The sequence below is a fragment of the Brassica napus genome, chromosome C5 (assembly GCF_020379485.1).
Source record: "Brassica napus cultivar Da-Ae chromosome C5, Da-Ae, whole genome shotgun sequence".
In the NCBI taxonomy this organism is placed as follows: Eukaryota; Viridiplantae; Streptophyta; class Magnoliopsida; order Brassicales; family Brassicaceae; genus Brassica; species Brassica napus.
This window is the reverse complement of record NC_063448.1, coordinates 44901042-44911274: the sequence shown is the minus strand read 5'-3', so window position 1 is coordinate 44911274 and position 10233 is coordinate 44901042. Positions and strand designations below refer to the sequence as shown.

The 10233-nt window shown below is 37.3% G+C and overlaps 3 protein-coding genes across 3 annotated transcripts; 2 read left to right on the top strand and 1 right to left on the bottom strand.

Annotated features, from left to right (window-relative positions):
• The first annotated feature begins 3985 nt into the window (after positions 1–3985).
• On the top strand, positions 3986–5612 carry LOC106446838 (pre-mRNA-splicing factor ISY1 homolog). The gene is made up of 2 exons (XM_013888646.3): positions 3986–5065; positions 5342–5612. Exon 1 carries the CDS (start codon positions 4162–4164, stop codon positions 5050–5052), a length of 891 nt encoding a protein of 296 aa, XP_013744100.1. The 5' UTR covers positions 3986–4161; the 3' UTR covers positions 5053–5065; positions 5342–5612.
• Positions 5613–5671: 59 nt separating this feature from the next.
• BNAC05G34280D lies at positions 5672–6676 on the top strand. The gene has a single exon (XM_013888647.3). The coding sequence runs from the start codon at positions 5879–5881 to the stop codon at positions 6479–6481; it is 603 nt and encodes a 200-aa protein (XP_013744101.1). The 5' UTR covers positions 5672–5878; the 3' UTR covers positions 6482–6676.
• A 17-nt stretch (positions 6677–6693) lies between these two features.
• On the bottom strand, positions 6694–10098 carry LOC106448697 (putative proline-rich receptor-like protein kinase PERK6). Its single transcript, XM_013890550.3, has 7 exons — positions 9219–10098; positions 8295–8930; positions 8144–8214; positions 7720–7796; positions 7482–7626; positions 7232–7393; positions 6694–7154 (listed from the first exon to the last, which is right to left on the bottom strand). The coding sequence occupies exons 1-7, from the start codon at positions 9871–9873 to the stop codon at positions 6933–6935; spliced, it is 1968 nt and encodes a 655-aa protein (XP_013746004.1). The 5' UTR covers positions 9874–10098; the 3' UTR covers positions 6694–6932.
• Positions 10099–10233: the final 135 nt, after the last annotated feature.

The window sequence follows — 10233 nt, the reverse complement described above, 5'->3', positions numbered from 1 at the left end:
ATTGTGGTTTTTAATGAGGAGTTCATTATTTCTCTCCGCTATTATAAGCGCCACAGCGAGTTCAGAGAACCTCGTATACCCACAATTTCTATATTGTTCTTGTAGAACATAATGATTTTTGTGGAACGTTTGGTAAGTTTTCTCGAGCATTTCTGCTTCCGAGACAGGCTTACCGCAATAATCTAATTGCGCCGCTATTCTCAATATAGCGGAATTGTACGTTTCCACTTTTTCAAAATCTTGAAATCGTAGATTTTTCCACTCATCAAGTGCATGGGGGAGAGTAATTTTTCTTTGGTTATCAAACCTCTCCTTCAGAGCTTTCCAAAGATCTAAGGGATCTTTGGTTCTCGCATAATCATGCGTAAGATTTTCATCTAGATGCCTTCTCAGAAATATCACGGCCTTAGCCTTTTCATGAGAGGTTGATATATTGCCATCTTTTATTGTTCCGAGTATTTCCTCGGAATCTAGATGAAGCTCCATGTTTGTAACCCATGCCGTGTAGTTTGTCCCAGTTACTTCCAATGCCGGAAACTGAAGTTTCTCGATTTTTGCCATTTGTATTTCTAAAGAACATAAATAAAAATTATTAGAATATTATTCATATTAAAAGGAACCGTTTACATTAATCATGCAAGCAATTACAAGGAGAAGCGATGTAAAGAAAAGTAAACCGATATTCATCCTAAATTCTCTTGGAGTAAATTCTCCAACGGATAAACCATAAATAGAAACACAAATAAAAATGACACATAAAAACAAAAGTGCGCGAATCATCTTTCTTGAAATAAAAATCGGAGGAGAGCGATTTGAAATTTTTTTTTTTTTTTTTTGAGAGAAGATGAAATATTTTGGATGATGAAATGGAGTGAAAATGAGTTGTATTTATAGATGAAAAACACTGTTCATAACCGTTGGAGAAAGGGGAAATTTTGAAAAAAAATTCTTTGTGACCGTTGGGGTTAAATCGAGTGTACCAAAAATTAGTCTGAAAATATCGTATTAAACGGTCAACCAAATCTATAAAATTTCATAAAAGTAAAAAATTATGACAATAAAATATTTATGTTATGACAACAAATCATGCGACGGTTCAGCCGATCAATGCAGAGTAATAAATAAATTATACGGCGGTTCGGCCGACCAATTAATAATAAACAGAATATAAGGCGGCTCGGCCGACCAATAAATAATAAACATGATATAAGGCGGCTCGGCCGACCAATAAATAATAAACAGAATATAAGGCGGCTTGGCCGACCATTAATAAATTAAATTATTAGTAAATAATATAGGCGGTATTCCGGCCATTATAACATAATATAAATAATATTAGAGGCGGTATACCGACCATTATAACAGGGTATAAATGATATAAATAAATTTTACCGAATCGCAGAGTGATCGTGCTGATAACGTGTTATAAAAAAGAACTGGAATTTATTTGTATCGCAGGAATTTAAATAAGGGCAAAATTTTATACCCGTAGAAAGAAATAACACTGATACAGAGAGAGAATAGAATAGAAGTGTTTTTTTAGGTGTGCATTATAAACGAACGCAAACGTTCGTATATATAGAAGAAAATTTACTGTACAAATAGTGCAGCGGGATCCACATCTTTAATTATTAACATTACGGTGGCCGCTTTTGTTTACTTTCGTAACAAAAATAAGTTTTTTAACACTTCTTATTTGTCTAAAAAAGTCACAAAATTGTTGAACCACATGTTTTATATACGTTTTGCTGAAGTAAGATGATTAATTGTTCATTATTCTCTTTACTGGCTAGAGTCTTGTTACGAATATAATCGGGAAGGTAATATCAATTTTTGTTTTGGTTTATTAATTTATTTTGTTTAAACTATTTTCTTTTTACATTGATAATTATTTTACTCAATAATTATCATTCTCCTATTTTACTTCATTTTTGTTTCTTTGTTGACCAGTCATTTTCAACATATATGTTTCTAAACTTTAAAACCATCTTTCTAAATAATTCCAACCAATATATTATTAGTCTACAACTAATAACTAAAAAAATTGTAATTAAAGTCAACAATTTATTTTTAGAAATGATGTTTCACGCTTGTAAAGCTAGAAACAAATTATTTTGACATACCCAAACTACTCAATTTAAAGTATTATTTTAACATATACTAAACAAAATCAACATATTTTAGTGATGATTAATATATTTTTATATTATTTTCATTTCAATGATGTATATATTAATAAAAATAAATTATAAAAATATTTTAGTTTAATGCCATATTTGAATCAAAATGCTTTAAGCCGCTAAAATGTTAACTAGGGGTTATTAGTTATTGTATTTTAATAGATTTGAAAATTCGAACTAAATCTACTGTTATTGGTTCTGTGATTTTAAAATCTGTATTAAAATCATGTGTTATTGGTTTAATGATTCATAAATTCTATATTAAATCAAATGTTATTCAATCGTACGGATTTACTAATATATTTGATTTTATAATGGATTTGTTTAGATTTTTTAGTTAAAAATACAAAAACTCAAATCCGAAGAAAAACCTCCGGATTTACATATTTTACTTGGATTTATAAATACTATATAAATTTCTAAATCAATCAAAATATATAAACCAATAACAGCGAACGACATGGAATAACGGAGAATACATGACTACTCTTCAAAGGATTCTCCAAAACTCAAACATTCCAGCGAAATCGTTGATGTTATCTACAAAATAGTGAGTGAGGGAATATCAGTGACAAACATACAGTGTGGAAATTGATAGAGTTTCTTATTATTGGTCCGCCACTTCCAGCTCACGCTTGAGTTGATCAAATCACAAGGAGAGCTTCAACTATGTATCCGGGCTTCCAACAAAAAAATCAGTTGGTGATAAGTGGAGTGGTCCAAAACCCTTAAATATTACATGCTTTTCTCTAGAGGTTCCTAAGACATCGAGCCTTCATTAGACCAAAAATTCGTGAAATGATGGGACTATTTCCGGACCAAATTAAATAGCAGGATGTGAAAATATGTAAAGGACTTGAGTAATATATAAAAGATTTGGACCACTCCACTTATCTAAAAATTAGTAACTTAAATTTTCAAAATTGACATTTTAATTTTTTTCTTGTAAATATATGAGTTTGATGTGTTTTTAACTCAACATTATATATGTATAAATTGAAAATGTAAAAACCCAGAAAATATAATAAAAATTATCTAAAGATTTATTATTATATTTTTATTAGATAAGATATAAGATTTATTATTATATTTTTATTAGATAAGATATAATTTTATTACATTTTCTTGTTTTTTACATGTTAAAAATTATCTAAAGATTTATTATTACATTTTTATTAGATAAGATATAATTTTTATTACATTTTCTAGGTTTTTACATTTTTAATTTATACATATATAATGTTGATGTTAAAAACACATAAAACTCATATATTTACAAAATAAAAATTAAAAATGCTAATTTTGAAAATTTAAGCTACTAATTTGTAGATAATATTATAAAATTTTGATTTTGATTTTATTTTAAATGGTAAAACACCTCAACTATGTTTACTTAATGTAGAAACTTCTAAACTAAAGATTTACCGGTAGTAATGATAATTATGACCTGTTATGGTTTAATTCATTAAATAAAATTAGTTTAGGGTTTTTTTCGTTCAATACTTAGTTTGTGGGTTTTTATCCAAAAAAAAACATACTTGAGGGGTTTTAACGTTAAAAATCCTATATATTATTAGAAAACTTGTTCTTCAAAGTTCACTAAAACAGAAAAGGTGTTCAATATTCCTAAAAAGAAATCATTAACTATTAGTATTAAATACATGCTCAAATTTCTTTTAAATTATTCATTCCGAAATTCACAACAAACCAAGTCATACAAGCACTTACTCCATAAACGGGCCTTGTAAATAAGAAATATGGGTTAGTAAACTGGGCCGTAGGATTGATAAAATAAAAGATGAAACTAAAAAAAAATTTAGTATCCCGGAACTATCACATCTTCAAATCTATCTTCGTCCCCTTCCCCGTCGCTCCTTGGTCCTCCAAATTAGGGTTTAAGATCGAAACAAGCTTACAGAAGAGTCGATTCGCTTGCTACTTACTTCTTCTTCTACTGTAATCGTAACTCCGAAGATCCAAGATGGCTCGTAACGAGGAGAAAGCGCAGTCGATGCTCAACAGGTTCGTCACCATGAAAGAGTCCGAGAACAAGAAACCAAAGGAGCGTCGACCTTACCTCGCCTCCGAGTGCAGAGATCTCGCAGACGCGGACAAATGGAGGCACCAAATCATGCGAGAGATCAGCCGCAAAGTCGCCGAGATCCAGAACGAAGGACTAGGCGAGCACCGCCTCCGCGACCTCAACGACGAGATCAACAAGCTCTTGAGAGAGAGATGGCACTGGGAGCGACGGATCGTCGAGCTGGGAGGTCCTAATTACAACAGACACGGCGCGAAGATGACGGATCTCGAAGGAAACATCATCGACGTTCCCAACACTAGCGGACGTGGCCCTGGCTACCGTTACTTCGGCGCGGCGAAGAAGCTTCCTGGTGTGAGAGAGCTTTTCGAGAAGCCGCCTGAGCTGAGGAAGAGGAGGACGAGGTATGATATCTATAAGAGGATAGACGCTAGCTACTATGGTTATAGGGATGAGGAGGATGGGGTGTTGGAGGGGCTGGAGAGGAGTGCGGAGGGGGAGATGAGGAGGAGGGAGGTGGAGGAGTGGCGGAGGCTGGATGAGGTTAGGAAGGAGGCGAGGAAGGGGGCGGCGGAGGTTGTGAGCGTTGGAGCTGCGAAGGAGGTGTTGTTTGAGGAGGAGGAGGATGTGGTGGAGGAGGAGAGGAAGGAGAGGGAGAAAGAGGAGGAGAAGGAGAGGGAGTTTGTGGTGCATGTTCCCTTGCCTGATGAGAAGGAGATTGAGAAGATGGTGCTGCAGAAGAAGAAGATGGAGTTGTTGAGAGAGTATGCTAGTGATGATTTGGTTGAGCAGGAGAAGGAGGCTAAAGCCATGCTCAACATCCACAGATAGATAGAGAAACAAGGTGAGTATATCTTTAAAGGTTTTAGCTTCTTTTGAAGTTCCTGAGTCTCTATCAAGTACATTAGCTTAGATCTTGAAAGATCCTTCATGAGTAATTGGTTTGGTTTTGGGCATAGTATTAGTACTCTTATGGAATGGAGCTTAGACTTGCGTTTAACTGTTATTTCAATGGCCAAGTACAACACTTTGACTAGTTTGTAGATGCAGATTATCTTCTTCTCTACTGTTTTGACTTTGATGAATCTGTGAGACTGATAAATCTTTATACACCTTTCAGGCTGAATCCACTCAGCTGCGCTCTTCTGATGACAAACCCTGTGCCCAACATGAAGAAGCAATGGAAGAAAGTGAGGGGACATAATGTTGGAAACAAACTCTTATTCTCTTATGCTACCTCTACTTTATAGTCTGTCTGTATTTTAATTTCATTGCGCTCACAGAATTACTTCTCAATCACTTAATGAATGGGCTTTTTTTTCTTCCTTATCACAATGGGAATGAAAATCCAGTCTTTGGTTTAAGACAAATGCAGAAACATGTTGAAACTACCCACTAGCATTTGTCCATGTTTTATCAGGCAGAGAACACAATCTTTACTATTATTCTCAAAAGACTTGTTGTGACAAAAACCAAACTCCATTTATTAATAACACCGTTGAGATGAGATGTATGTTGGATATGGTAATAATACAAATGTGTCTAGAGATACGAACCACACCCACATGTTCACACACTCAATCCCAAACTCTCTTTCTCTCTCTCCACAACACAAACGCACTCTTGTCTCTCTTCTCAAGTTCTCAGTCCTCCTCCAATGGCGGACTACGAGGACGAGACTGACCAGCAGAACCAACCATTCATCCCCAAAGAGACAGCTCTCCAAGCCCTAAACACCATAATCCAGCTCCACTTCGAGAAAACTCTAGAGAAAAAACGAGCCATCGACCACCAGAAGAAGAAGCTCCACAAGCTATTCCAGCTCTTCTTCATCTTCCTCGCCCTCATCTTCTTCTCCCTCTCACAGCCCTCAGGCCGTCTCCGCTGCCGCCACTGCTGGGCGCCAATCGTCCTCCTCTCCTTCTCCCATCTCTTCTTCTACGTCTCCGTAGCTCAAACCCTCCGCTGCATCAACGGCTTCAAGTACCAGCGCCGCTGCCACAAGCTCACTCTCGGCCTCGCCACGCACAAGCTCCGTTTCATCAAGTCGCGCATAGCCGCGGGAGATTTCTGCCTCGGTGGCGGCGGAGAAGACGAGGTCTCAGCCTCCGCTGCTGCTTGGGATCTGGAAGTTCCGTATCAGGAGCCACCGGATAGCTACTTTGGCAAGTTTAAGAGAAACTGGGCTCTCTACTTTGGGTTCTTGATCCTTCTTTACACTTTCATGATCTCCTTCTCTGTTGTCATCCTCTGTTTCTAGTGGCTATTTCGTTATTTTTTACATTACCCTTCTGCTTCTTATCATTCGTTAGTCTTCAGCTTAGAAGGGATCACAAAAAGTTCGAATCTTTTCACGAACCCAAGTCTTCAGCTTGATGTAGAAAGAAGGGATCACGAAAAGTTCGAAACTTTGAATCTGAATTCAAGTCTTGAGCTACATTGCTCTCTTTGTTCATCTCATGTTTCAAACACTAGCAGAGCATTTAGAATTAAATAATCAATTAATCACAATCAAAAGATTGTATCTTTCTTCATGCAGACACAAACGTAAATGCACAACGGTCAGAATCTGACAAAAAATAAAAATAAAAGAGTTGTAAAGTGTTTCATAAGGAAACAAAACATAAACAGAGAAAGGTTGGTTGCTTGCTTGAATCTAAAAAGCTAAGTCAAAGCTCTTGTCTAGTAGTTGTTATGTTACTCCTCCTCTACTAATTTCGTCGCTGCTCGTACTCGTTCGTGTTTCCATACTCACTGCTTGCACCGTACTCTTGGCTGTCCAACGCTGTTTTCCTGAACTTCCTCATATCAGCACTGTAAGTGCTCGATTCATAGTCCGAGCTTGATCCCCTCGCGAGGTTAGAGCTCTGTCCAGGTTTCCCTCCTTCGTTTAGATCGTCTAGCGATGCATCTCCCTCCAGAGCTCGAACAATCTGTTAGAATCATAAAGCCACTCAGAACGTTTACCCATTTGTGATATGATTCACTTTTGTTGTTAAAGACTTTTCACCTGGCTCATCTTAGGCCTGCGTCTAGCTGAGTGTCTGACGGCTGCAGCGGCACAAGCCACCATTCGTGCCATCTCATTAGGCTCGTATTCGTTCTCGAGGCGTGGATCAGCTAGTTCACTGTAGTCTCCGTCTTGAGCTGCGTTTATGCATAAGGGTCTTGCCTGTTTAAGAAAGTAAACATAGTTTGTACAGATCATTAGGCCACAAAGACCATAGCTACATGATGATTGTATATAATATGGTACTGACCCAATCAACCAAGCTGTCTTCCATTTCACCAGTGAGATCAACAGGTCTGCGTCCGGTAATGAGCTCTAGAAGCATCACTCCAAAGGAGAAAACATCTGATCTATCTGTTAGTTTCCCGCTTGACGCATACTCTGGAGCTAAGTACCTGCCATTTGATTCAAGCACAAGAGATTCTTATTTAGAGAAAAAGATTCTTGAGTGAGATCTTTCATCAGCTGGTTTAGCGTTTCTTTATTACCCGAATGTTCCCATGATACGAGTGGACACATGTGTAACATTGTCCTGAGATAGCTTGGCTAACCCAAAGTCTGCAACCTGAAGATTTAAACCAGTCCAGTTATAAAGAAACACAGAGTCTGAAAGCACTGTAATTCAAGATCATAATCAGGTATGCGGGTTCGGGTAGTTTGAATTCTAGTAGTTTGGTTCGACCAAAATCTTGCCGAATTGAACCAAAAACAGTTTGGTTCGGTATTCGGATAGTTCATTTTTTTAAAATTTTTTTACCAAACTAACTGAAGTTTTTGCTTTGGATTATATTTTTGTTAAAGTTTTGGTTAAATTTGGATTATTTTGGTTGTGACGGTTATTTTGGTTTGAAATTTCGGATAATTTTGGTTAGTTTGGTCCGTTATAAGCCGCATGCCTAATCATAAGCATACCTTGGCTTCAAAGGATTCATCAAGAAGAATATTTGAAGCTTTAATGTCTCGATGAATGATCTTCGGATGACCTGATTACACAAAATTTGATTACATCTCTAGTTAAACCTAGAAAAGATCAAATATATAAGAGTTTTTGTTTTTGACTCACAATCTTCATGTAAGTAAGCAAGCCCTTTAGCTGATCCCAAAGCAATCCTGAGCCTTGTAGTCCAACCAAGAATAACACCACTTTTACCATGGAGATGAAACTCAAGCGTGTCATTAGGCAAAAACTCATAAACCAACATCCTCTGCCCTCCTGCAATACAATAACCAACAAGAGACACAAGAAACCGATGATGAACTCGGCTAATGATATCCACCTCAGCCTGAAACTCTCGCTCTCCTTGTCCGCTTCCTGCTTTAAGACTCTTCACAGCGATCTCTTTCCCATTGGGAAGTATCCCCTTGTGAACGTACCCGAACCCGCCTTGCCCTAACAATCTCGCTTGAGAGAAGCCTTGTGTTGCTGCGGCTAGCTCGTCGTAGGTGAATGTGCTCTGGTTGAAACCTAGAGCCACTGAAGGGTGTGGTGGTGGTAGAGCTGGACCGTGTGGGCCTGAGTAGTTTGAGCTCATGTCGCTGCTGTTAAGACCGCCTGAGACGGGCATTGGTTGCGTCGGTTGCCAGGTTCCAGGAGGTGGTGGAGGAGGTGAATTCATCCAGTTGTTGTTCCCTACGTTCATTACATGATCGCTTTGGTTATTGTATTGTTGTTGCTGTTGTTGGTTTTGGCCACTCGCACCTAAGGTAAAAAAAAAGACTTAGTTTTCCCCTTGTTTCTTGGGTGACAATAAACAAATTTTAATAGTTTTCCACAATAGATCATAATATTCAAATATGTAAAACTCTGCCTGAGAATCAAGTTCCCATGAGATGTGAAACCCACAAACTTACAACTGTGGTTTGAAGGTAAGAAGATTTTAATGTGTTAGGTTATTAATTCAAGTAGCTTGGTGCACAAGAAATAGTTCTAAACAAGGACAAACTAGGGTTGAGGTTAGTGACTTGGTGTTGACCAATATAGTCTTACCGTTGAAACCGTTGCTTGCATAGTAAGGCATTTGATTCTTCTTTTTCTTCTTCTTACGACAACAACAGACGCAGAACAAGATCATGACAAGAAGCAACAATCCAGCAGAAGCTGCAATTCCTATAATAGCACCCATGTTGGGTGTGTCGTTACGTGAGGATTTAGAGCCACCACGGCTTGATTTAGGAGGAGACAGAGATTTCGGAGGAGAGTTACGGCCGGAATTTTTAGAAGGAGGCGGAGGCGAACGGTTTTTGCTTCCTCCGTTATTGTTTTTGTTGCTATTATTATTCCCCTTGTTGTTGTTGTTGTTGTCATTGTTATTCCCCTTGTTGTTATTACCATTGTTGCCATTGTTTTTGTTACCATTATTGCCATCATTGTTGTTATTACCATTGCTGTTGTTGTTGTCATTGTTTCCACCATTGTTGTTATTGCCATTGTTGTTGTTGTTGTCATTGTTTCCACCATTGTTGTTATTACCATTCTTGTTGTTGTTATCATTGTTTCCACCATTGTTGTTGTTTCCTTGTTGTTGTGATGGTGGAGGTTGTGAGTCTGAAGAAGGTGGTGAAGGAGGAGCGGAGGAGGAGGAATTAGGAGAAGGAGGAGATTGCTGTTGATTGTTGTTGCTGTCGGATTGCCCCTCCGCCATAATCTCTTTGGATGTTCCTTTTTAAAAAAATATTTCTTTTAATTATCTGGAAGCTCCCTCTTTAAGATTTTCGTAAGAGAGAGATGAAAATTGAAGAAATAGAAACACAAAAAACTCATTGTGTGTGTTCCAAATTCTAATTTTAAGAGATTTTTTTGGTTTTCGTTTTTTTTTTTGATTTTCTGAATTGCTAATTCCTAATAAATTCTTCTTTTTGTAGGGTCTATATTTGGGGTTTAATACAGCCATGCAGATTATGCACCTTCAACTATATTTGCAAAAGAAAAAAAAATCTATATTATAATAGAAGAGTTTTTAGTCTCTCCACGTGGACATATGTTTACGTTTGTGGGGTCCACG

Coding starts and splice junctions, on each gene's coding strand:
- LOC106446838 (XM_013888646.3), top strand. CDS start 4,162: ATGGCTCGTAACGAGGAGAAAGCGCAGTCGATGCTCAACAGGTTCGTC.
- BNAC05G34280D (XM_013888647.3), top strand. CDS start 5,879: ATGGCGGACTACGAGGACGAGACTGACCAGCAGAACCAACCATTCATC.
- LOC106448697 (XM_013890550.3), bottom strand. CDS start 9,873: ATGGCGGAGGGGCAATCCGACAGCAACAACAATCAACAGCAATCTCCT. Junction 8,931..9,218: donor TGCAAGCAACGGTTTCAACG/GTAAGACTATAT, acceptor TTTTTACCTTAG/GTGCGAGTGGCCAAAACCAA. Junction 7,394..7,481: donor AAGACAGCTTGGTTGATTGG/GTCAGTACCATA, acceptor TTTCTTAAACAG/GCAAGACCCTTATGCATAAA.